The 26894-nt window shown below is 51.3% G+C and overlaps 1 protein-coding gene across 2 annotated transcripts in view; it reads right to left on the bottom strand.

Annotated features, from left to right (window-relative positions):
* Positions 1-26894, bottom strand: part of MAP2K3 (mitogen-activated protein kinase kinase 3) — a 31301-nt gene extending 4407 nt beyond the window's left edge. Inside the window, exons 1-11 of one of the 2 annotated variants that reach the window (XM_039847627.1) lie at positions 26640-26889; positions 12147-12213; positions 11756-11804; positions 10603-10716; positions 10312-10431; positions 8934-9050; positions 7848-7899; positions 6401-6528; positions 5790-5867; positions 1404-1543; positions 278-323 (exon numbers count right to left, since the gene is read on the bottom strand). In XM_039847627.1, the coding sequence (XP_039703561.1) occupies positions 278-323; positions 1404-1543; positions 5790-5867; positions 6401-6528; positions 7848-7899; positions 8934-9050; positions 10312-10431; positions 10603-10716; positions 11756-11804; positions 12147-12213; positions 26640-26688 (960 nt within the window). In that variant the 5' untranslated portion in view covers positions 26689-26889. Of the gene's footprint in view, positions 1-277; positions 324-1403; positions 1544-5789; positions 5868-6400; positions 6529-7847; positions 7900-8933; positions 9051-10311; positions 10432-10602; positions 10717-11755; positions 11805-12146; positions 12214-26639 lie in introns of both variants that reach the window. The other variant, XM_039847628.1, reaches the window with a different exon arrangement.

The raw sequence follows: 26894 nt of genomic DNA, 5'->3' as shown, positions 1-26894 counted from the left end.
TCCCTTATGCCTTTAGATAAAATTATCCACCTGCCTCCCCTACCCCAACCCTCCCCCATCCCTCTGCACCATCTGTCACAGCACTGCCTGTGCACCCCTCCACAGGGCCTGGCACAGAGGAGAAAGCAGAGAGCCAGAGTAGGCATGAGCAAATGAATGACTGAGTACCTGAACGAATTAATGCAGGAGCAAGCCAGAGAGGCAACCCACCTCTGTGTTTGTGGAATCAGCCCTCTCCCTAGAGAGCTGGCCCAGTGCTGCTCCCACCCACACTCACCATCAGCTCCAGGTAGCTCATGCGCTCCACGGGGTTCTTTCTTAGGCTAGGAGAGAACAGAGCAGGCTGGGGCCAGACTGGCACAGAGGAAGCAAGTCCAGCCCCTCCAAGATGGCCAAGCCAGCTGGAGTCACCCCTAACTGGGCAGCAAGGGGACCCATGTGCTCCCGGGGCTTGGGAAAGAAGGGGTGAGGCTGTTCTGGGGAACTCCTGAGGGCAGAGTGGAATCTGTGGGTGCAAAGACATGGACCAAGTTCTTTGCCTCTTGGGGTTAGTTCTTTGCCTCTTGGGGTGTTAGTTCTTTGCCTCTTGGGGTGTTAGCCTTCTTGTCTCCATAGCAATCTAGGAAATTTCCAATGACCCTAATACTAAAATGATATGGAAATGCCACCATTAACAATTGTATACTTGCTATCCTTAATTAGGAGGGGAAATTCCTTATCACAGGTCCTGGGAGAAGGGCAGCCCCAATTAAAAGGGGTCAAGGTGATCGATGACTGTTTGCAAAGCTCATTTGTTTCCAGTCATTTTTATTTTCTAATTAAAGAAATAAAGGCTACAAATTTTCCTCTGAGTATCTCTTTACCCATAACACATAGATGTTGATGTTATGTTCTCACTGTCTTTCACTTCTGAATAGCTTGTCATTTTATTTTTCAAATCTCTTTCATAATCCAAGAGTGAGTCAGAAGAATTTACTTTGAGTTTCAATGTAGTTTTTTCCTCTTTAGTTATGGACTTCTTGTTTTATTTACTTATGAGCAGAGAATGCAGCCTGTATGACTTTGCCTTTTTCCTTTTTCCCTGTTCCCTTTTTAACTTCAAACACAATTTTCATACAGCTCCCACAGGCATTCTTTAATTTGGTACAAAGTTCTAAACATCAATAAAAGCAAATTTCTTTATGCTATTAAATCTTCTACAAGCTTTTCATTTTCCTTTTCAGTCTAACTGATCTGTCCACTTCTAAGACTATATTAAAAATCTCCCCAAGGACCACAGTTTGTCATATTTTCCTTGTGCACTATTTCTGCCTCACATATTTTGATGCTACATTGTTTGGGGGCTTATTTTTTAAAGAAAAGGGAGGAACTGGGATCTGGCCAGGTCAGAGCTATAGACTCACCACTGTGCGGTGAAGTCCACAAACTCAGGGGAAAAACGGTCAGCTGGGAGCTGGGGGGACGGCTCCTCCACCACTTGCTTCAGTTGCTGGAACGGGGTCCCCCAAGACTCATAAGGAAACCGTAGAATGGCCATCTCGATCTGCAGTGGGGACAGAGGCACTGGGTCAGATGCATCCACACTCTGCACCCAGGAGAGTATTTCAGAACCTGCCTGTCCTGGCCCAGCACTTGGAGCTGGACCGAGGCAGGCCGAGGCAGGTCAAGGGATGACATGTGATATTAGACCAAAGATGAAAGCTAGGGGGACACAGTATTAGCTGCTCTGACCCAACCAACAGATCTTGCCCTGGGCTGTGACTGGTTTGATCATCCTTAGGTTTTCAAACAATCTGAATTCAAAAGATTTTATATAAAAAAAACAAGTTTTACCTAATTTGGAAAAATCAGGAGCTGGCAGCCCTGGGCCACCTTCCTGAAAGGCAGCAGTTAGCAAAGGAACTTGGACAGGCAACGAGGCCACTGTTTACAACAGGCCACTCCCCTCTCTAACGTCTCTATGATGTCTTAGCCTCTGCTGCCACTAATTTGGGCAGCTGTTGTTATTACAGAGAAGGCAAATGGAAAATGAAATGATGCTCATATTCCTGTCTCTCCCCCAAGGATGGAGAAGGAATGTTATGAGGCCCACATCTGATCAGCTACTTCACTCTGCAACAGTCCACTCCAGCCCTCATCAGGAATTGATGTTTGCAGCCCCTCCTCCTCCATAGCCCCCACCGTCCACCCACTGGCATCCTATAAGGCCCATCACTAATACTTCCTCCTCCAAGAAACCTTCCCCTCTCTGGCCCCATCACTGTTTCTCCCTGACTCCAAGAACAGGTGGCTACCAGGGCCTCATCAACCCTATTGGACCTGGACCTCTCTGCAAACGACATCAGGGCTACCAAGACGCTGCATCTAGCCCTGTGCCTCGCCTGCAGTTAACTGGAAGTCATTTATGGAAAAAAACTGGCTAGCTTATGACAAACTCTGAGTTCTAATTTTGACTGCTGAAAAGAAAAAAACAAATCAGGTCAGCCCAGGCCCTGCCTGAAACAGCACAGAAGCTTCTCACTGACAGCATAATGACCACAATAAACAGAAGATACTTCAGCTCAAACAAATGCTTCACGTTGGCAACTGGTACCTGAACAGATCACTAATTATTGTGCTAAGAAAACCTTCCATTAGGCTAACGGCCCCTTTCTAGTCAAGACATAAACATACCACACAGATGGAGGATACACACAATACAATGGGCGTGGGCGTGATTCTATGTGTATTTATTTTTATTGGATAAATTCAGGATGCTCTTTTTCCTAGAATTTTCAGATTCCAACAAGCAGAAGTGAGGACCCTGCGTGGACTGACAGAAAAGGACCCGGAGGACTACCAGACTTTATAATTAGGAAAGTGGAAACATGTCCAAACCCTTTACCTGGTAGTCCCTTTCCTGGTAACTTTTTTCTAAAGAGCTCAAAAAATGAAAAACAAAACAAAAACAGCCTCAGGGCAGAGAGATACATGGGGTGGTGTTATTTGTAATAGTAAATACTGAGAAGCACCCAAAAGTGCAGTGCTAGGGACCAGCCTGCCACAGGACAGTTGCGTCTCCATGGTGACTGTGAGGTGTGCCCTGTGACATCCCAGACAAGGGTTCACATGATCAGCACTTGGTCAACACTCATTATGGCTGAGAGGCTTCCCAAACATTATCCCGTGTTTATTCTGGTAAATGCCCTTTATGTTCCATAGCTACAGTCAAGTGCCCTCAGAGAGCTACCCAGGGTGGGTTCAGCAAGAACGGTAGGGAGACCACCCAGAGGGGTGAGCCCAGCATGCAGTGTTTCACCAGTCGCTCCCCCAGGATGGCCAAGGACTTCAAATGGAAAGACAAAACCAGAAACAAGTGAAATTCCCCAAATTAGGAGACTGGCTGAGTAGATAGTGGCAAATGCCCACAAGGGTTTATAACTATTCAGAGAAATATGAATGATGTAAGGCTAAGTGAAAAAAAGCAAAATAAAACTACATATATTTTTTTATAAAGAGACAAAACATTTAAAAGGAAATGTACGATATTGGCAGTTGACAATGAGAACAAAAGGCTGTTTTTCTGGAGTAGAACCACCACGGTGATCTTTTTTTCCCTTTTACTTTTCCTCTATATTTTTATATTGTTTCTATTACTTTGTAACTTCTGGGGGGCAACCGAGCCTGTACTATGGCAGCTGGTCTCCCACAAGGTCATCAGGGCTTCTCCTCCCTGGGTGTGCTTGCCAGTGGCCCCATCCAGAAGTGGAGTCTATTTCCTCTTGAACCTGGCTGGCCTGGACTTGCTCTGACCCCCACAATGAGGCAGAGTGACACTGGGCCAGTCCCAGGAGTAGTGCTTAATAGCACTTCCCTTGTGGAAGCCAGTTAGCAAGAAGGACTTCAACCATTCTCACTGCCATGCTGTAGGGATGCCCAGTGAACAGCCTGCCCTACGGGAGGCCATGTACAAGACCCCGTTTCTAAAGCCTTCTTGAAACTTCTAGCACAGCCCAGCCCTGATCCCAACCCTGACCCCAGCCAGAGCCAGGTAGAATGGAAGGCCTGCCCGGCTGAGTCTAGCCTAGACTGCAGAAACATGAGAAATAATAAACAGTTATTGGTTTGAGTCACTAGGTTCTGGTTTATAACGTGGCATTTGGTAACTAAAACCTACACTTGGCATGTTTCCAAGTTCCACCACTGATATTAGCAGGTCACTGAGATGTGGTGGTTCCCCAGTAATGATGATAGATGGGCAGATGGAAGGGAGAGGGGGATAGAGGAGGGAGGGGAGCAGGAGTAAGTGTGAAGTGGTCATGAATGAGGTCTCTAACATCCAACCAGCTGTGTGTAGCCTGTAAATATAGAAAGAACTTGGCCTTATTTTTTAACTGAGTGGTTAGACAACTTTTATCTGCAGGTATATCCATCTTTAGACTGTGAATATTCCTCTCTTCTTCAAAAAGAAGAAAAGTTTAATTGGAAAATGATATGTCAGCAGTATTAAGGAAAACTGAAGGTATCACTCAGCTCTGCATCTCTGGCAAAATGATTTTGATCCTTTCCCAGTCACTGTGAACAAACGTAGGTTATAAAGCTACAGTCACACAATAACAACAAGGATTACTATGATAATTGCAACATCGGTAAAATCCAAAACACCTCCGTTGACCTCTAACCTCCCCATGGATCTGGACCCCAAGCTCACGCTAGGCATGCCTCCAACTTGGGCCTCTGCCCCCAGGCCCCCGTGGGCCCCTCTCCCCGTCCCACGAAGAGCCTTGTGCTGCTCTGCTCCCGCTGCCCCGCAGTCACTCCCCCTACCTCACTGTACTCCTCTCCACACTCCTTTGCACCATATATTGCACTGACTGATTTTGATTATTGACTAAACCCCGTCCCCAATACCAGGAAACCAGAGGGACTGGGCTGGGAGGGTGCTGGCACTACATAAACATCAAGGACAAATACACACCCCGTTAGTTCCAGTGGTTTGAATCGGGGGTGGAGAGTAACAACTACTCAGGCCAGTGTGTCAGCTGGACTGACTCATGCATGCTACAGCTACCATGATGGTAACGTTTTTGACATACCCAGGTCTCATGCACAACTAACTCCTCCCCGGCAGGGGAATTAGCATCATAGTCTTTTCCTGTCCCTCCAGCCCATGCTCCACACGGTGCCAAAGTGGGCTTCCTATAAATAACTAACCCTTGACCCACACCTGAGCCTGGGCAGTTCTTGAAAAACAAGAGCCACATGAATCCAGGCCTACTCCTTGACCTCAGATGCAGCCACTCCAGCTCAGCCAAGGGCGGGGTGTCTGCCCCCACCTGACCCAAGTCCCCACAGTCCCAAGACAGAACCAACCCATCCCACCCTACCCCACTCAAGGAAATGCACCAGGACCCCACAGGCAACATACTTCTTGCTATAAAAAAATTGTTAAGACTTTTACCATTTTGCTTTTAAAATTATTTTTGTACTAGGACCTCACTTAATTTGGGATTAGCTGTAATTTCTCGACAAGCACCACAAGCTCTGGGGAAAATCCAACAGATGAGTAATCACACACTGTTGAGAACTTTCCTTACCACTAGGGAAGGGCTTAATGTCACCTGTAGACATTTCATTCAATACACTGTAATTCCATATGGTGCATTTTCTTCTCAGATAGTGAAGCCAACACTTTTTTTCCAGGGCCTAAACTATTTTATGGACCCTCCAAAAGCTCACTGACTGGGCACAGCCCCACCCCGGCTCCACCCAATCAGCCAGGGCTGGACCCAGCCCCAGCCATGTGTTACCATGGTGATTCCGAGGCTCCAGACATCAGACTTGACGTTGTAGCCCTTCTGGTTCAGCTCCGGGTTGATTCTCTCAGGCTGAAAGAGGGACCAGTGAGGCATGAACACCCACCCCATGGGGAAAGACCAGGATAGGGGGCACCCAAGTCCCCTCAGGTCTTGCCTCCCCAACCTGAAACTGAGGCGGTCAGTACTCATCCTATCCCACTCTCCATGGGACAGAGGAGAAAACTGAGGCCAGCAAGGGCTAGAGTCTCATAGTGAAGGTCCAAACTTTGCCTCAAAGGTACCTCTACCTGGGGGTTGAGAGGAGCACCTTCAGGACACCAGGGGAGGGGTGAGATCTGCACAGATCCCACGAATCACCTACACGTGAGTGTCCATGAAACTTATCCAAATGGGCACTTCAGGGCACAGTTAATAACAGAGCTAAGAGGGACTGCCTGGCAGGCTGGGCAGCAGGGCATCCCCTCTATGGCAGGAAATGCGGGGTCTAGGAGAGGCACCATCCCTGATAGACAGAGGATGCAACCTGACAGTTATCTCCCAGGCACATCCTCTCCTGACCCTCAACCATGGCCCAGGATTTGGGGTGGCAAGGGATCACTCACAGCCATATAGGGCTTGCAGCCAGCATCCATCGTCTTGGCCACAGAATCCACCAAGTAGCCGCTGATCCCAAAATCGCACATCTTCACATGGCCCTCCTTGTTGATGAGGACATTAGATGGCTTCACATCTGCCAAGGACAGAACACGCCTTTTCGGACCTGGGAGCCATGGCTAAAGGGCAGTAGGCTCTTCCCATACCCCAACCACCTAAAGGGCAGTTGCTGCCAGGGCCCAGGGAGCGGATGAGGGACGGAGCCTCTGAGAGGCTGATGGCAGTAAAGCATGGACATGCCCCAGCCACTGGCCATGAGTGAGGAAGGAAGTCAGGATGGCATCTTGGTGCCCATCATTAGCACTTTGGATACAAGGTCCAGATGGACCTCACAGCCAGAACTCGACTTCCACTTCCCAGCACAACCTCTAGCTCTGGGGTCCTCCCAGGCTAGGGCGGGATGAGTGGGTCATCACTGACCGGGTGAGCCCTGGGAACCACCCAAGTGTCCACACAGGAAGCACAGGGCAGCAGCTAAAACACAGAAGGTGGGTCTGCATGAGAACATGAAGCCCACCCCACAACTCAAGGCTGCAGGGTGCACAGCGAGGAATCTTCCAGTAAACGCACATACACAACACACATATATCGCATGTGCTTTCTATGGGGAAGTGCATAAGGACAGAAATGCACAGAAAAAGGAGTGGCAGGTTCCATACTGAACTGTCAACAGTGGTGAGCTACGGGCGGGGGCTGGGATGGCCACTGAGTGGCCAAAGGGGGCTTAATCTAATTAACTTAGAAACTATAGCAACCCAGGTGGATCTCAGAAACATTAGGCCAAGTGAAAGAGGCTAGACAGAGGGCATGTGCATGTGAGCATATTTATATGAAGTTCAAGAACAAGAAAAACTAATCTACTGTGGGAAAAATCAGACAAGGAGTATGAGGGGATAGGGGTGGGCAAGGACCAGCCAGGAAGGGACAAGAGAACTTTTGGGGGTGGAATAAAGAGTAGAAATATACTGTATCTTGCCAGAGGGATGCAAGTTACATGGGTGTAAACTCTGAACAGATTTATCGAACAGTAACTACAGATCTGTGCACTTCACAATATATAAACGATATGCCCAAAACAACCAGACTTTCCAGGGCAAAGGTCCATCTAGTCCTTATTCTGAGTGCCAGCAAACCTAAGGGGAGGTACCTGGAAGGTGGGACTGGTTCTGGGGTGGGGGCCAAGGAAAATGGCTTGGCAAAGTGGAGAGTGGCCTAGACTGGGAAGTAAGCTCAACTCCCAACCCCAGCAGGCACATTCCTACCTATCACCTCTCTGAGCCTCAGTTGGCTCATCTTGAAAAAGGGAAGAGAACCACCTGCCTTGCAGGACTGGGCAAGACCATGCATGTGAGTAGCCTGTGAGACTCTCCCTAATGGTCGACATCGGGTACTGACCTCTGTGGATCACGGACAGCTTGCTGTGCAGATGCTCCAGTGCCCTCACAATCTTGTATGCAAGATAGAGAGGAAGAGAGAAACAGAACTGTTGTTACTTACAGTTACATCAATAATACAAAGCAGTAAGATGTCCCTGTCTGTGTCCATCTGTCTCCCTCACCTACTTACACACCCAGCCTCTCATTAACCCAGGCTCCTGCCCACATCCTAATACTTGCCCTGGTGGCCTGACAACCTTGGTGCAAACAAACCTGGCCTCCAGCTTTTCTCCCACCCACTGGAGTAAGCCAGGGCCTTGGGCCCATGCCTTTACCAGGGAAAGATGTACGGGAGACCCCTGAAGAGTCTCAGGCTTCTGACAACCCCCCGCCATCCCCCCGCAAGGAGACCATCAACACTCCCTACAAGGTTCTTGGGTAAAATCCAGCCCTTCTGCAGCCTCTCTGGCTCCTCTCCCCTCTGTCAACAGTCAGTAGACTACATGCTTGAGCTATTCCCCTAAGGGAGACATGGTGGAGGAGCCCAGGCAATTAACCCAAAGATCCTGAGTCATTACTCATGCATCGGTATATTTTAAACGGTCCCAGATGCAGTCAAGACTGAGAACCACCAGTATACCCATTTTTTTTTTTTGCTTTGGCTGCCGGGATGTTCAAGCCCAAGATTGCTGCCCTCCTCTAGTAATGTTCATCCTCAAAAGGCACACATTTTGGATGCTAACCTTTCCCTCAACTTAACTTGTACCTCTTTGAGCTGACTGAGAGCCCTTTCAGCATGAGGAAGTTGTAACTACTAAGTCCTTTTGTAAAATGGTCTAGGAAGCTTGGAAGTTGCACATAAAAGCCTAGAGAACCAGAAGCTGCCAATCTGTATGTCTCCCAGAGCCCCAGGCTCTAAAGTCTTGATCAAGCAAGAAGGCTCTGGTCCAGGGTTGAGCCCCTGGTGGGCAGTAGCCCAGGTTCAGGGCCATAGTGGGACCCAGCTCTCTCCAAAATACAAAAGACTGGGCTTTGTGCCTGCTGGGGCAGGGCTGGTGCATCTGGCTATGTATCTGGAACTCCAGACCCCACCCAGGCCACTTACAGACACAGCAATCTCCCCAAGAATGTCCTCTGGAATCGTCATGTTTTTATCAAGCACCTTCCGGTAGAACTTATCCAAGGATGTGTCCATGAGCTCCATGCAGATCCATACATCTCCCTGTGGGTAGATGCCCAGAAGTCAGCCCAGGCCTGCCTAGGGCTGCACCTGTGCCTGAACTGCCTGCCCTGGTGCTAGTATCAGCCAGGCCTCCAGCAGACACATCTCCCGTCCTTCAGTCCACAGAGATTTATTGAGTTCCCAGCTTCTCCCACCCTGCCTCCCAAAATCTCTCGACCTGCCTGCTTCTCCACCTTCCAGGCTTGCCTATACTGCTGGGTCCACACACTGGGTCCTCCTATCTGATCCCTAATTCCATGGCAATTATGAAAGAGAAGTGACTAAAATACCTGATGTGTCCCTCCAATGGGGACTTTCACAGGCTGGCTGCAGCTCAGCTCCATGACCTAGCCCTGTAGACCCCTCCTGCTTCAGCTCTTATTGCCCCCAACACACATAGCTTGTCCCAGCTCTGACCCTGGTGGATGGTTCCCTACTCCACCTGCAATGCCTTGCCTTCCCTGCCCCTGGTCCCTCAGCAAACTCCTGTGTATCCTTCAGCACAGCCTTCTGGGAAGGCTGGGTACAGCACCTCCTTGGGGGCATCCACAGGCTCCTGGGCCTCCCTGCCAGCTCTGAACCCATGTGTGGTGAGACTCCTGGGTATGTGTCTGTCCCCCTAAGTGGCAAGGGGATAGAGAGCCTGAACCTGAAATGCAGTGGGTGCTTAGCCAATCAGACAAGTAGATCCAGTGAGGCACTGAGTCTGCCACACCAGTAAGTTCAGAGACCCAGTAAGTGCTCAGAGTGAGGCCGGGCAAGAGGAGCCCTGATCTCAGTCCTGAACTCTAGGTGGCAAATCACCATTGTAAACCCAGCACATCTAACCCAGGTTCCTGGTCTCTGTTCACACCCCATACCATCCCTTCACACCACCCAGCAACAGCCCATCCCTCTAGCTCCACAGGCCACGCTCCCTTGATGTCACTGATTCCTCTCTCACCCCCCATCCAGTAATTCCTGTAGACCCAGAATAGAATCCTTGAACACTTCCATGGCTACCTCTGCTTGGAGCCCCACCCTGCAGGCCAGGATGCTAGTAAGGCAGGTAGTCACACAACCTTGTGGCACACAACCTTGTGCCAGGCCCTAGGCTACATCATTTCATCTTCGTGTCAACTGTGTGAGGTGGGTACAATTACTGGCCTCATTTCAAAGATGAGGAAACTGAGGCTGAATGGAAGGGGGCAGATGTGCAGACGGAAGGTCAGGACAGTCCCCAGCCTAGCACCCACCTCCCACCCTCCCACCAAGGCCGCACCTCTCTGAAGAGGGCTCCATAGAAGGTGACGGTATAGAAGCAGTCGACTGTACGCATGTTGACGTCCAAGTCCATGAGCAGACGCTTCTGCTCCTGTGTGTTGACAGTGGCCCGGATCCGCTGCAGGTGAGAGGGCTACAGTTAAGGAGCCGTGTGGCAGGGGACAAGTACTTTACCATCGCTTACACAAGGGCCAGGAGCTCTGAGGGGTACCCATAGGCCGTCTCAGCCCCCACACCTCCCGGGTATCCCCTGGCCCAGGGCTCCCTGGCAGAGTGGGACCCTGCTTACCTTTACAGCCATGATGGTGCCGCTCTGGGCATGCCGCACCTTCTCTACCACCCCATAGGCTCCACGTCCCAGTTCCGAGATGGTCACCAGGTCATCAGCCTCCACCTCAAAGTTCTTGGGGGACAGAAAAGAGAGAGAGTTGGTGGCCAAAAGTAAAGAACTGGCTCTCACACCTCATTCATTGGAGACAGCTGGAGCAGTGGAAAGAGAAGACAGCCAGTCGGTTAGGTATGGGCTCAAATCCTGCACCAACCTCAAATCCTGCCATTTGACCTAGGACAAGTCACTTACTCTCTCTAAGCTTCACATCACCCTCTATAAAACAGACACGGCACCAATATTCAAGGGCTGTTGTGAGGTTTAAGTAAGACAGCCTGTGAAATGCCCCCGGCAGACGCACAGAACTTAAGAGATGGCCTTTCCCTCTTGCCCCCTACTCAGGTGGGTAGACTGAATCATTCATTCAACCAGTATTTACTAAGCACCTATTTTAGGCACTGGGGACACAGAGAGAACAAAACAAAGGTCTTGCCCACACAGTGAGCAGTGTGGCCCTGGGCTTCCTACTTTCTCTCTTGCTCTCCATTGTGGGAGGCAGACAAAAAAGGAAGTAGTAGATGAACTGGACATCAAATAGTGACAAGTATCAGGGATGAAAAATAAGCCTAGAGGGGCTATCAGCTAAGAAGGGGCCTTCAGAGTGAGATCTCTGTCTGGAGCCCCTCAGCATGTCCGGTGGGTTTAGCCTGGTCCCTAAGCTAGAATTCTCAGTCCCTGCTGCCCAAGCCATCAGAGGTGCATATGAAATGCAGGTTCCCAGGCTCTGGTCCTAAGGGTACAGCCAGGAGTCTTCTTTTCCACACACTATTCCCCCAGGTGGTCCTACAACCCAAACTCTGAGGTCAAGAAACTCACCAGGGCCCCACGAGGGAGGCCAATGTCCCCATCCCAGATGAGAGGGTTAGAGAGTGGGAGGCCCAGGGTCACACAGTTAGGATCCTGTGAGCAAAACTCCTTTCCAAAGCCTAGATCTGTCCAACACCCACAGCCACCTCCCAGTGGTCCTACGGGGTCAACTAGGGCCCACCGTCAGATGAAGAGACCAAGGCTGAGAGACGTAAAGGCCATGCCCCAGGCTGCAGCCAGCACCTACCCTATCTCCAATGGTGATGAAGGTCCGGGAGTCCAGGTTCCGGGGTGGCCTATCAGAAGAAAGCAACCCTGTGAGCCTCAGAGACACCTACATCCTTCCCCTGAGAGAAGGAGCAAACCAGCCTGGCATGGGGCAAGTCCTGTCCCCAGAAGACGGTGCTCCTCAAGGCACCTCAGCTCAGTCACTGAGCATCTGCTATGCCAGGCACAAGGTGCCTCAATTTCCCATCTCTGAGATGGGGCAAGAAGGGGCACAGAACAAATGCATGATGCCTGTAAGCCCCATGACTAGAGGCATTGCCTACGACACACTCCCCCACCACTTGCTCCACTGGGCCCCCTCAAGGAAGCCACAACAGGCTGAGCCAGGGAAGAAACTGAGGCAGACTCACGTAGGGTTGGGCACAGGTGGCTTGGACACACAGGATATTCGTAAATCCTTCTTCCTCTTAGATTTTCCTAAAAGGGAGAGACAATAAGACAGTAAGTTTCTGTGAAGCCTCCCGGTCTGTAATACTTAGTTCTGGCAGCCTTAGCAAACTGTTACAGACGCCCTCCCCTACTGTGATGCTAACCTTGGTGGGGGTTCCTGAGGCAGACAGTGCTCCTTTCAGGTCCCAGCTCTACTGCCCACACCACCTCTGAGCCTCAATTTTCACATATGTAACCTTAGAACACAAATGCCCACCTCAGGGGTGGCCGAGAGGCTTGGAAGGACACAAGCTGGGGAATCCCTGGCTAAAACCTGGTGCCCATTTTTCTCCCACCACAATAGTTCTTACCTTTGCTGTTCCCTTCAAAGGCACCCCAGGAAGCTGGCTCCCCTTTTAGGGTACCAGGTGGGCTCGAGTCCTGAGGCAATTCCTCCTTTACCCTCACTCCTGAGGATGGGTGAGGGGCTTGGCTCTTCAGAGCCCCAGTGTGGCTGAGCTCCACACCTCTAGACCTAGATGCATGTGGCCAGGTGTTCGGCATGTGGCCAGTGCTAAAGAAGGCTCAGTATGATGGAGTACTGGACACAGATGAGGCTGGCATGGCAATGGGAGCTTTCATTAGGGCCACCTTTAGAAGAAGGCACAGCATCATCTCAGAAAAGCAAGAAAAGTAAGATTTGGAGACATCAGGGAGCCCATCAGTAAGGAGCAAGATGCGCTTGATTGAGTCCGCAGCCCCTGCTCTCAGGGGCTTCATTTTCCAGAGAAGGGGAGTTGCCTAGGTCACTGAGCACATGGGTGGCAGAGCTGGGACACAACTATGACTTCCCAACCCACTCACAGCAGAAACGGTGAAGCTCACATCCCTGCTCCGGCAGGAGAGTCTTTCCTGCTTCCTTTCATGGCCCAGCAACCTGCTCTGCCCTCCCAACCCAACCCACACCACCACTGCTGACGCACTCTGGCCACCAGAGAACTAAGAACCACCCAAGGCTCTGCCACCACTTATGGGTGTGCAGGGAGTACGAGGAGACCCCAGCCCTAAAGCCACCTCTGAACGGAGTTCATATTCAACTTCTGTCATGCCTCACTGTGTGACTTCAGTGCCTCATCTGTGAACTTGGCATGGGCCCAGCAGGCAGGCTGCCTGGCACCACTGTCAAGTGATGGGGTGGGGCTATTACTGCCAACTAGGAATATGAAGCCCGGTCCAGGCTGTCCTCAGAACAGATAAACCTCCAGGAAACAGAACAACCCCAGTGGGGATAGGTTCCCAGTGTCTGCACTGAGGTGAGTGAGCAGAGAACAGCAGGTACCCGCAGCTTCTCCACAGAAGTCACCCCAGGGACACCCTAATGCCAGGCCAAAAGCATGGGCTCTCTCTGCCCCAAGTTCAAATCCTACCTTTGCCCCTTACAGTCTGGGTGACCTCAGGCAATTCCTCACACCTCTCTAAGCCTCAGTATATTTATCCTTGCAACAGGGATAAAAACAGCACCTATTTTTGTAGCTTTATTGAGTAAAGCACTTAGAACAGCACTCAGCCTGCATCAAAGCTACTGCACCTGTCCAGGGCCTGACCCGGAGGCCTCAAGAAACAACAGTTTCAACAAATAGTATTAATAACAGCAGCAGAAGCAGCTGTATTCATCGGGTATCCACCATCGGCTCCCCTGGCACTGGGATGCACCAGTCACCTAATCATGACCTCCCACGTGAGGCATTTTCATCCCATTTTACAGAAGAGGTAATAGGGCTGGTTGTCAGGGGCTGGGTAAGTCTCACTCCAAAGCTTTCATCCATCAAGGCAGTAACCTGTCAGTCACACGCATGGCCCTTCCCAATACGCATGGCAGATGCTCCACAACCCTAAGGGAAAAGATCTTAGCCTCATTTTACTTGGGGAAACTGAGGCTCAGAGGTGAAGTTGCTGCACAATTAGTCAGGGGTCTGGCCAGGAAGGCACGCCTGGATTTGTTGACTCGGAGACCCCAAGAAGCCAAGTCAAGTGGCTCACAGCATCACCTCCTGCAGGAAGCTTCTCTTTGTGGCCGGAGGGATAGGCCTGCTACACACCCCACAGGAATCACTGTGGTATCTCATGCTGACCAGGAACCCAGAGGTTTTGCCAGGTTTCCCGGGGCCCAGCACATTCCACACAGCAAGAAGAAAACAGAGAAAAGCCAAGGCATACAGGGCCATCAATTCCCAAGGCCACTTCTGTGCTCTCTCAGAATCAGACTAAGTCTACACCAATCTCTGGGGTAAGGACATGGGCCCTGGGTTGCCCAGAAGCTTGTGGAGGCCGCTGGCCAGGCTGGTGTTGCTATCATGCATTTGGCATATGGCTGCCCAAGGAAGCCCAGCTATGCACCCTAGCTGATACCCAGCACAGTACCTTCCTCTCTGCACTTCAGGTTCCCAATCTGCAAAACAGGACCTCAAAGAAATGCCCACCTGCCTGGCTGATAAGACAAGGTCTCATCTGTGGAGCACTCAGCACAGAGTTTGGCACACTGTATGTGATCCTGTAATGCAGCAGCCCCCAACATTTTTAGCACTAGGGACCAGTGTTCCTATGAGAATTTAATGCCTGATGATCTGAAGTGGAGCTGAGGCGGTGATGCTAGTGCTGGGGAGCAGTGGCAAGTATAGATGACGCTTCACTCACTAGCCCACCACTCACCTCCTGCTGTGCAGCCCAGGGGTTGGGGACCCTTGCTGCAATGGACCAAAAATGGCCACCATGGTTATTATCAGCCTCTCCACAGAGGTAAAAATTTTCATCTTAAGTAATCAGAATTATGGGTACCTTTTATTCTTGACTTGATGCTTTTCGTAAATAGAAAGTAAACTATTTTATGTGAAAAGTTAACACACTCAGGGTTCTGCTGGGGCTCATAGCCACACCCTTCCCACACTACTCTGCTCCTGGCCTCATTTGCACCATCCCCTGGCTCTAGCCTGCACACCCACCTCCTGCCCTGTGATCCATTCATAAGATATGTTCCCCCTCACCAAGCCTCAGTTTTCCCATCTGTCAAGGGAGCTTCCACACTGTAGCCAGGCCAGGTGGGTGAGGACCATGTGAAGAGGCCCAAGGTGCTCAGTGAAGGTACGCTCCCATCTGCCTTTCTCATGGGCCTGGATAGACAGAGGCTGCGTTGAGCACATGGGCCGGGTGAGTGAGAGGAGTGTGGTCCTGGCCTTTTCACCCCCCTGCCTTTCAGAGTCACTAGACCTCAGTCTAGAGTAACATGGGCTCCGTGGGACAGCCATGCCAGCTGTGGGAGAAAATGGGTGAGGCCACCACGGAGACAGCCCAGAAACAGGCCACGGCCTGTTAGCTGGTACCACTGTCTGCCATAGATGTCAGCACTGGGCCCAGATAGTCAGGCAGCCCAAGGGCACCCAGGTATGGGCCCACTGCAGCAACTGTCACCACAACAAACAGAGGTTCACAGGCCACTACCAGCAAACCACAACAAGCCCGCTAGCCTCAGATTACAGGGCCCCCAGCACAAGAAGGCACAGAGCCAGGCATCTCTATGTCCTGCACTAGTCTCCCAACAGTGCCACAGGCAAGGAATAAGGAATTAACCACTGACCTGAGATACACAGACAGTAAAAGAGCAGTGCCCCAGACTCAGACACAACTCCCACCATTGCATCATCCTTGCCTTCATCTCCTCCCACTCATTATTCCTTGAATAAGCTATCTTCTTTCCCACCTCAGTGCTTTTGCACATTCTGTGCCCTCTGTTTAGAATGGCCTTCCCTGCAACTTCATCCCAGTTTGTATATGATTCTCACCTTTTACCTACTGAGAGAGGCTCTCCCAATTGCTCCAGCTAAGCCCCCTTGTTACTGGCTCTCCTTGTGTCCAGCTGGCTTCTTCCCTGTCTCTTCTCAATTCAGCACTCTGAGAAGCAGCTAGCAAATGTTTATGAACACTTACTCTAGAGCCAGGCAGCCTGAGCTTAAATCGCATTTCAGCCACTCCCTAGCTGTGTGCCCTCAGGCAAGTGACTTAACCTATGTGGGCATCATGGCCTCAACTGTGAAATTGGGATAATGGACCAATTTCTCAGGGTTATCAGGTGCATTAACAATGAGGTTATCAGTGCCATGCCTTAGTAGTGTCTGACACATGGAAAATTAGACTAAGCCATCTTGAAACCTGACATACCCAAGATAACACCAGGCCCTCAGCCCCAGATGGTCACTCTGTTAATACTCTCAGCCGCCCCATGAGGGAAGTGTTTTCTTGTGTCTGTTGTACCAAGGGGTTCGGAGAGGAGAGATGACTTGATGGAGGTCATATAGTGAGTGTCTAGTAAAAAGTAGACATGAAGATAGGTCTGTTTGGCTCCAATGACCAAACATCAACAGAGACCCTGAGAGAGAGGCTTCCTTAACCCCTGCTGCCACTCCTCCCCCAGGGCTTTGGGGAGATTTGTAATAGACTGGTCTGCGCCACTCTCTCTCAGGATCTATCATGGGGAACGAGAGGCTGGGGTAGAACAACCCCTCACAACACCCTGCGAAGCCCTCCACTCTCACAAAGGGAGCCCCCACACTATGTCCCATTCAGTCCTATGGTTTCTGATAAAAACAAAAGCAATACTCCCAATTTATTATTCTCACCCCCTACTTTTAAGTATTTAGAGTGCTTCTTGTGATTTCTGATTCCACTGGAGAAGTCCTGGGCCCCAAGTGTCCATGTCCATCAGTTAAAGTATCACACATCGCCAATGGCGATGTAGGAAGCCATATATCTGGAAGCTTCCCATGCCCCTTCCCAGGCTTTGCCCCACTCAGCTGATCACCTCTATCCTGTGGGAGTCCCTTAGAGAGAGATCAACTAGGACAATCAACTCCCATTAAACAGGTACATAAACTGAGGCTCCAAGAAGGGAAGGGGCAGGCTTTTTGGTGGGCAGGAGACTCATCTGGATAGCTAATGTTTATTGGCTTTGACAAGCCAAAGCCTGTGACCAGCATTTGACATTCATTACCTCCACTTACTGCAGTTGTCACACCAGCCCCACCAGGTTGAGGTACTCAGAGCACCTAGTTCACAGAGAGGACCATTGAGGCTCAGAGCCATTAAGCAGGAGCATTAAGGACAAGCAATCAGGCCCACGCCTGTCTGGAGCCAGAGTCCCTGCCCCATGGTATCTCTCCCTCAAAGAGGCCTCTATGGAGCTTTCAGGGGCTGCCACAGTCAAGTATTGGCAAGGAGCAAGGACAGACTTTTCTTCCCCAGTCATCTGTGTCCCCAGCGCTGTAGCACCCTTTTCCCAAAGTCCTGGAAGAGGAGAAAGGCTCTCTCATTTACTGAATGCCTATACGTGCCAAGCCTGGCACCTGCCACAGGCACTATCTGTACCCTACCCACAGGTGAACAATAGGCTGGGCCATGGGGAGTGCTCAACCCCTTGGCCCTGCCCTCTTTCCTCCCAGCTGTGTGGTGGCCAGGTCCTGGCCTCCTTGTCCCTTGGCTCCCTCCTTGTCCCTCCACCTCTCAGAGCCTTTCTCATCTGCAAAGCACATAGGGAGGATTCTGTGCCTGTCCACCTCATGGCACCCACTCTTCTGCAATGAGCAGACAGGGGATCTAGACTCCTCAGACTATGCTCCAACCACAGACATGTGGCAATGTCGGCAATGTCTGTGAACATTCTGATTGTCACAACTTGAGGGATGCTACTGGCATCTAGTGGGTAGAGGCCAGAGATGCTACTCCATAACCCACAATGCACACTCGGCCCCTACAACCTAATCCAGTCCAAAAAAAATAAATCCAGCCCTAAAAAAACATCTGGCCACAAAACAATGAACTAACAAACAAAGCCAGTGTATGCAATGCTTACACAGAATTTCAAGCATGCTAAAAGCTCTTGAAGAGAAAGGAAGCAGGGCACGGGGTCTTCTCGGTGGTGGGATTTAAGCTGAGACTGACTTGGAGATGAGGCAGCTATGGAAAGCTCTAGAATGAAGAAGTGGCAAGAGTCTAGTGAACCCCTCGGCAGGACAGCAGGGCAAGCACTCTCTATGTGGTGACAGGGAGTCAAGTCCCAGGGCACATTAGAGCAGAAGGGGCAGAGCAAAATTTGTGACAGAGGAAAAACACTGGTTTCTTCACAGAGGACATCAGGAGAAGCAAGAAACTGCCTTTTTCTACCTTTAAGATTCCTAATCACATGCAGTACCAGCTACTGAAATGTAAGTAATTTAAATAAAATAGTATAAAGGAAGAAGCCCTATTTAAACCCTGTGTCCTGGGCTGCTGTGGATATGGGACTCGGTGTCCTCCTCCATCTAAAGCGGGCAGCCAGGCTCACTGGCATCCCCTCCCAGGGGCTCCTAGCAGCAGCACCTGCTCAGAACTGGATGGTGCCTCAGAGACTGTCCAGTGAAGATACTGGACCAGAGGCCTGGGGCAAGCCCAGGGTCACACGTCAGGGCAGCAGCAAAGCCAGGACTCGAACTCAGGCCCCCAGCTCCTAGGACAGTGCTTCTCTTGGGGCCACCAGATCTTAGCTCCTCACACCTCAGCTGCAGCCATGAAAGCATCCCCCAAGCCACTCCGGCAGAGGCCAACAGAAAATAAGTGAGGAAGGACAGGCTCTCACATCAGGACACTTGAACTACTTACTGTGTGACCATGCGTAAGCCACATCTCTCTGAGCCTCAGTTTTCTCCCTTGATATTGTGGGGAGTACAGTGACATTGATCTCCAGGAGAGAATGAGCACAGGTCAGGGTTCAGTAAGCCAAGCTCCCAGGATAGAGCTGTGTGACCTCGGGTAGGTCACTCCCCTACTCTAGGCCTACATACTCATAAAACTCATAGAAACACATGCATATTGCTGGGTAACCATGAGGGGTAAATGAGATCTTGCACATAAAATGCGTGGCACAGAGCAGGTTGGATTTGTGGCTGCCCTGGCCCAAAGGTCTCCAGTTAGGTGGGTCCTCAGACTGCAAGGTGAGCCCCTAGAGGACAGGGTGGGTCCCCAGGTGGCAGGGTGAGCCCCCAAATAGCAGAATGAGCCCTCAGTTGACACGGTGAGCCACCAAAGGTAAGGGTCCCTAGACTGTAGAGCCCAAGTTCTAGGCTTCAAACGGTTGTGACGGAAGAGGGATGTTCCGTGAGTGCCACCCAACCGTCTCAGAGCCTAAGGGAAATGGGGCCCTCCTGGTACTTGGGCTTGTGGAATGCGTTCCCACAGGTCTCCATGTGGAGCCAGTATGAGATCATCCAGGCCACCCCAGCCCACCCAGGAGCACTGATGCGCCCCATGCTCCTGCTCAGGCAAAACTGCAGAGGTACCTTTCCTTAACAAATGTCATTCTTCTTTTTATTATCATTAGTATCAAAACAAAATCTTACAAAACATGGAGTCAATGGGGGAGAAAAACCTAAAAGTTATTCTTGGTGGTAAAAACACTAATACATAGCTCAAGTGCAAATTCAGCACTGATTGGGCACCTATCATATCCCTAGACTTGACAGGTCTCATTGCTTCTTACCCTCAACAGCAGCCTGAGAAGTGGGTATTTTTTCTCCCTTGGGTCAGATGAGAACACTGAGGCTCAGGAGGTCACAAAGGAAGTGGAGGCAGAGCTGGGCCTAGAACCAGCCCCTCCCACCTGGAAGTCCTCTCAGGCTCAACTATCAAGGGTCCAACCACACCATCCTAGGGTCTGCCCCAGGTAATTTGTGGTGGGCAAGCTGTGCCAGTATAGTAGGAGGGTTTAGGGTAGACCAGAAGGCTAAGTCACAGACATGCAAAAGAATAAAGAAGGCAGGAAACATTCTCCAGCCCCTACACCCACAGAAGTCTTGGGCAGTCCTTTCATCCAAGCCTCAGCAGCCACGGACCACCAACACTGATGAAGCACACCTACTTACTGGGTTCATAGCAATGCTCCTCAGCTCCCTATTTACTTACTAACTGTGCTCAAACACCTCCACTAACATCCAAGACCCTTTGCTTGTCACTTCACATCTACTGGCAATCCTTAGGACAAACCTCCGAAGCTGGTGTCATTAACACAGTGATGTAGGTGAAGAAAGTCAGAGCTGTCAGTACAGCTGCACTGGCAGAGCATTATGCAATTTGGCCTTGGGAATTTAAAATTCACCTATAGCAGCAGTGTCCAACCTTTTTGGCACCAGGGACCAGTGCTCCTATGAGAATCTAATGCCTGATGATCTGAGGTGGAGCTGAGGTAGTAATGCTAGCGCTGGAGAGTGGCTGCAAATACAGATGAAACTTTACTCGCTCACCCGCCACTCAGCTCCTGCTGCGCAGCCCAGTTCCTAACAGGCCACGGACCGGTATTGGTCTGTGGCCCAGGCGTTGCGAACCCCTGACCTAAAGCCACAACAAAAACAGCTGCAAACACTCATATACACAAACTCTGAACCAGCCCCTGTACTTACTACTTCCATATATTAACCCACTGAATCCTCATAGCAACCCTGCAATTTAGGTGCTAGTATCATCCCCACGATACAGATGAGGAAACTGAGGCTACACAGCTTGTGTGTAGCGGAAACAGTCCAAAACCGAACTGGCTGGCTCTAGAGTCTCCCTACCACCACAGATCAGTGTTAGCCCCATGTACCATGGCATGAACGCTGGCCATGGTAGGGATTCTGTAGGACAGTGAGCTTAAACATACCACTTGTAAGTTATTTAAGTTTTATTTAAAAAAATAAAAAGGGAGCATTTGAGATCTTACTCCCTGGCATATGTTGTCAGTTTGGCTCAAATAAACTTGTATAAAAATTCTCAAAAAATAATTTCAAAAAATATTTAAATTAAATAAATAAAATAATAATAAAGAAATGACTAATACAAGAAGTCAAGACAGTTGTTAGGGAGATGCGATCGATTCCAGGGGGACTTCAGGGACACAGTAATGTTTCATTTCTTTAACTGAGTATTGGATACACAGAATTCACTTCATTTTTATTCTTTAAAATATAGAGATACATTCTATACATTCTTTTGGTGTTTGAGATATATTTACAATTAAAAAATTAAAAAGGAATAGAAAGCCCACCTGCCAGGGTGGGGCTCAGCCAGGAGATGTCAGCACAGCAGGATGCAGGCATCATCCAGACATGGCAGGAAGGTTGGTACAGAGCCACTACAGGGCAAGGTGCCAGTGGGAAAGGGGCAGAGAAGCCAGCGCAGGCCCTGGGATGCCAGCTTAGTCATGACAGCCCAGAGAGAGACACTCAAGGCAGGGAGAAGGTGACAGAAACCGGTACCCAGAACCAAGGGTGGTGGGGAGGAAAGCTGCTTCAGGGTGGGGCTGGTGACCCTCTCTGGACTTGGTTTCTGGCCCCAACTTGGTGTCTGTGAGCTGCACAGGGGCCTACCAGGCTGCCACTGCCACCGCCCAGGCCTGTCTGCTCTTCGTGCCCTTTACATGAAACTTTTTGGGGTTTCCATGGCCACTGCTGGGGGGAAGCACTGACAGAAGCAGCTGGGCGAGCAGGCCTGACTTATGTGGGCAATGCCAAGAGGCTACAAGCCCCACCACTGGGAGCTCCACAGGCCTGTCTCATCACCCTGTCTGGCCGGATGGGGCTCTCTGTGTGGCATCTTCTGTGCTGCTCTCCAGTGTTCTTCCTCTGGGACCAGATGGTGACAAGGTACCCCTCCTGAGATTTGCCCATGGTTGCTAAGGCCCTACATCCCTCAGGTCAAACCTGCTGTCCACTGGCACACCTAGCCTTGGGTCTGGACTGTTAGAACCACTATTGCCAAGGCTTCCTTCTGTTCCCCAAGTGGAGCTCTTTGAGTCAGGGTACGCTTCATTCACCCCTAAATCCCTGCAGCCACACCAGGCCTGGCATGCATGAAGTTCTACCAACTGAGGGGCTTGCCTAGGAGGCTCCATCCTCCTGATTCCTCATTTCACACCTCCCCATACTTCGGGAGATGCAGACCTGTAGCACCCAGTCCTCTTTGTTCCCCATGGGCCCTCTGCAGGAAGGCCCAAGAGGCAATGGGAGCCCCTAGCTCCAGCTTGGGGACCAGTGGGTAAAGAGTCTGGTACATTCTGGCTAGCATTATAGGACCCTGCAGCCAGAGAATCCTCATGTCACAGAGCTTACAAGTCCATCATCAGAGGTCCCAGTCCTGTTTATTCATCCACCGATGAACAACCGCCATGACCATAGCAATAAGAAAATAATAACAGATGCATTTGTTTGACAAACACTATCTCCGGTCTTTACTACCACCCTGCAAGGGAGGGGTATGTACTCCCACTTTACAGAAGAGGAGACTTAGGGTCAGAGAGGGCATGTAAGGAAGTTTCAAAGCAGTGAGCGAGTCAGAATTTGAATGCAGGCCCATCCACTCCCACCCCTCAAGCTCAAGCTCTGCCCCCACTTCCTGTCTCGCCAGGTTCTTCATGGGCAGAGGGCAGTCTTGCTGTGCCGAGTACCTGACACTTAGCAAGAGTGGAATGAGTTTGTCTACATCCATCCCTGTGGCTGCCAGCAAGACAGGCAGGTGGGGTCCCCATTCCAATTCTTCAGATAAGGAAACCGAGGCCTCTCATCCAAAAGGTGAGCCACATCCAGGGGACTGAAATCATTGAGAGTGCAGTGAATGTACCATACACATGACTTGTCCCACGTCACACAGCAAAAGGGACTAAGCTGGAATGAGAATGCAGTCTTCAGCTTTCCACCCCTGTCTTCCCAAGCACAGGCCAATACTGCACCACCTATGCTCCTCAGCCTCCCAGAACCCCCAACAGCACATATGAGCCTGAGGAGCCCCTGTGCCAAGGACAGTGAACAGCCACCACCACCTGCTCCTGCTCTTCAAGCAAGAGGAAGCAGGGCCCTTGCCTAACAGAGGAAGTTCCTGGGTGAGGTGGATACAGGCACAGGAGGGCCTACCCGGGGGTCCCAGCCCAGTCTGAGGTGTAGGAAGGGGACCACTTCCAGCGCCCAACTCAGGGCCATATGATGGCCTGTGAGGCCAGAGCTCGCAGTTCCTTTCTCACCCACCAGCCAGCAGGCCATAACCCCTTTAAGCAGCAGGAGCCAGCTGGCTGACATGCCCAGCAGGTGAGTCAGCACCAGTGCCGGCTGAGTCACCCACCGGAAACCTTCTGCTGCCCTGGCTCTCTCCACACACAGACAACTGAGAACTCTGATCCCTTCAGGCCCCAAGCTACAGGCTGGCTGATAATTTCCTGTGCGTCATGCCAGGGGTGGGGGAAGTCCCCAAGGTGCCACCCTCCAACAGCTGGGAAGGAACAGGACAGGTGGGGGGTATGGAGGCAGGGCATCAGCCATGGCCAGCAAAGCCAGGACACAGACAGTGCTCTTTTCAGCCTCAGTGTCCTATCTGGCTCCTGAGAGCAGCATAAAGATCAACCATAAAGTGCCCACATGGGCAGCAGTCACAGTGAAGCAGGAGCAGTGACAGGATACATGTGGTGCCCCCAAAGACAAATGTGGCTTGAGGCAGCAGACCTAGACCATGCAGACCAAATGTGCCCCCCACCGCAACCTCCTGGCCCCAGTGCCAGCTGCCCTTAGCCTCTGATCCTAGCCAAAGATGGCACATAGGCAAGAAGGCCAGGGAAAGCAAGTAGGGCTCTGGGGCCTGGGGCCTAGAGCACTCACAGAAAACTCCTCAGGCCGGTGGCATGGAGGATGAGGCAGGGTACCCACTGCAAGGCAAGAAGTTCAAACATAAAGTTCTCTTAAGGTCAAATGTAAACCATACCCTGCTTTGTTCAAATTCCTCTTAGGAATCAGAGAGGAGCACAACTCTGGGGCCCTGTGCCCAGGATGGGGAGAGCACTGGTGAGCACCCAGCTCTGTGAATTCGGTCCAGCCACCCCCCTACCCTAGTCTGACCTTGGTTTTGCCATCTGTCAAATGGGTGGGGCTGCAGTGAGTATAAAATGTACCAACTGTAAAAGGGCTGTGCACATGAGAGGCATCACCTCTAGCTTAGTCTGTCCTTCAGGCTGGGCATGGACTAGAGGAGATACCTACTGGATGTAGGTGTAATGGGAGGAGGGGAGTGCCCCACCAGCTCAGCTCAAGCATCCAGCACAGGAATAGAGGTACACTGGTGAGGTCTTTGGAGACACACAGTCCTAGGTAGAACCCTAGCTCCATCTGTCACAGCTGTGTGACCTCAGGCAAGGCACTAAATACCTGAGCCTCAGTTTCCTCATCTGTAAATGGGGCTGTGAGGAATAAATAAAGAGTTCATGGTACATGGGGAAAAAAAAAGCTTGGTAGGTAGGAGCTCTCGGAATGTTTGCTGAGGGGGCATTGTGGCTCTGCCACCATATCCTTTCACAGACTCCAAAGAGGCTGACAGAGTCTCTGGGCCTTGGGGAGGCCCCTAACCCTCCATCCAACCCATCCAACATTATCTGTTACCTGAACTCACAAACTGGAAATTCATCCTGGTCCTTTCTCTGCAGAGAGGCTCAGAGAGGGCAATGCCAGAATTCGAGTCACAGAGCATAGGGGGACCAAGCAGTTGTCTCCTCAAAATGTTTTTTCCTTTCGCATCCATGCCCCCTCTCCCTTCACAATCCTGCAACTTAAACTTTTATTTTGATGAGGCATTCCCTGCCTGGAAGAGCTGAAAGGACCTTTGACAACAAAGATTGCTTCCAATCTCTTCCTTCCACCCATGAAAACACTGTGGCCCAGAGAGACTGAGGGATCTGCCCTAAGTTCCACTGCACTAACCAAGCCAGGCCTCGACCCTAAGCTTGAGAAAAGAAGTGTCTGATTTCCCACTTCTCCAGAGTAGAGCTTATGATTTCCTGGTTCTCAAGCTCTACAAGGTCTGTGCAGTACAAGTTCTCCCCAGCCACCTCCCCCCATCAAGTGCCTCCTGAGTTACTCACAGTGGTTGGGCAATGGTCAGGGATCCGACCTCCCACTTATGTAAGACGTAACTGCCCTGCCCACCAGCTAGCTGGGCCCTGGCTCACAGCCACCACAGAATCCCACATACCCTCCTACTGCCTGGGTCCCTCCAGAGAAAAAGAGAGAGGAACAACCCCTAATTAGGGACCCACTAAATACCAGCTGTTACCTCCCCCCTAACTCTGCAGCTGCAACCCAAGCAGAGGCAAGGCCCTGACCCCACGTGGCTGAGCCCTTTCCAGAAAGAAAAATGGTAACAATAACAGGCCTGCAGAGCAACCATCCCTTCCTAAGCACCTACTATGCACCAGGCACCATGCTGAGGTCTTCGCCTCATCACCTATGCTTGCTTAAAACTCTTTAGTAGTCACTGTCTCACATTATATTCGAGTCCACAGAAGATAGATGTGATGACTCCCATTTTACAGATAAGGAAACTGAGGACCAGTGACACTCCTGCTGTTGGGGTGAGGCAGCTCATTCGTTACAGCTATGTCCGATTTGGAAATCTCTCACACAATCCAGCCTGCTGAGACACCAACATGCCAAAAACATCCTTTCCTCTTCCTGCAAAAAATCCCCCTTCCACCCTCCAAGCCTCATCCTTCCCCTCCGCATGACAAATCCTGCTGCCACCGCAGCTGCCACCTCACAAAAATTTCCAGGAAGGCCAGATACTTGGAGAAGACAAGTGTAAGCCCATTACACAGCCAGCACCCTGGGCTGGCAGCTGGCCCGGGACCCACAGACAGCAAGGACAGGCCTGGTAGCAATCAACTCTGGGAACACTGGGGTAGGGGCGGCAGGGTGAGGTCCCCAAGTGCGGAGAGAAGCATGCAAGTCATGACAAGAAGGAACCCATGGAGAGGGGGCTGTGCATTAGGGTGGGGTTAGAGGCCAAGAGAAGTTCCCAGGGGACAGAGCTGCAGGATGGAACGCAGGACAGCCAGGGATAGGGCAATGTGGGGCCTACAAGGATGGGGAGAGTTGGGGGAGAGGACAGGGAGTTCTGAGCTAGAGTGTAACCAGGGCAACCCACGGGGGAGGGTGAGTAGGTTACAATGAGGTCCCCAGCAGCAGAGCACCGCTGGGGCCCAAACAGAGAGTCAGTCAAATCCCAGCATGGTCACAGCCCTGCGACCCGGGTGTGGAAGGGTGCAGGATCAGAGTGAATCCCACCTGGGTCCAGCTGAGGAACCCAATATTGGGAGAGTTCCTGTCCTAAATGAGAAGGTCAGAGTGAGGTTCCTGACCTGGCGCAGGGTGATCACAACGAGATCCTAGCCAGAGTTCAGGCCTGGGTGCAGTTCCAAGGCCTAAATCGGGAATCCGGGTGAGGTCCCAGGCTGGGACCCGGATCCGAATAGGGTGGGTTTCTTGGCCAGGGTGCTACCTGGGTCCGGAACGGGCTGGGGTAGGTTCACGCAAAGGTCAGGATTCGCAGCCTGGGCCCAGATTGGGCGCGGGGGTCGAGCCGCAGTCACGGCGGGTCGCTCCTACCTTTGGACTGGGGTATGCTGGCAGGCTGGCTCGAGGCGGGCGACTCCATGGTGCAGGCGGTCCAGGGACGGCAGCGGGGACTAATCTAGAAGACAGCGGGCTCGACTCGGGAGGAGAGCGTTCATGGCTGCGGACAGGGAGCCCGGACGCCGAGCAGGAGCAGAGGCGGGCTGAGCAGAACCGAGACCGCGACGGGCGGCGCCGGAGCCAGACTGTGAAGCACCGCGGGAGCCTGGGTCGGATGGCGCTGGCGCA

This window comes from Pteropus medius, unplaced genomic scaffold (genome assembly GCF_902729225.1).
Source record: "Pteropus medius unplaced genomic scaffold, Ma_sr-lr_union100, whole genome shotgun sequence".
NCBI lineage: Eukaryota > Metazoa > Chordata > Mammalia > Chiroptera > Pteropodidae > Pteropus > Pteropus medius.
Note: the sequence above shows the minus strand (reverse complement) of the source record. Positions and strands in the feature narration are given on the sequence as shown.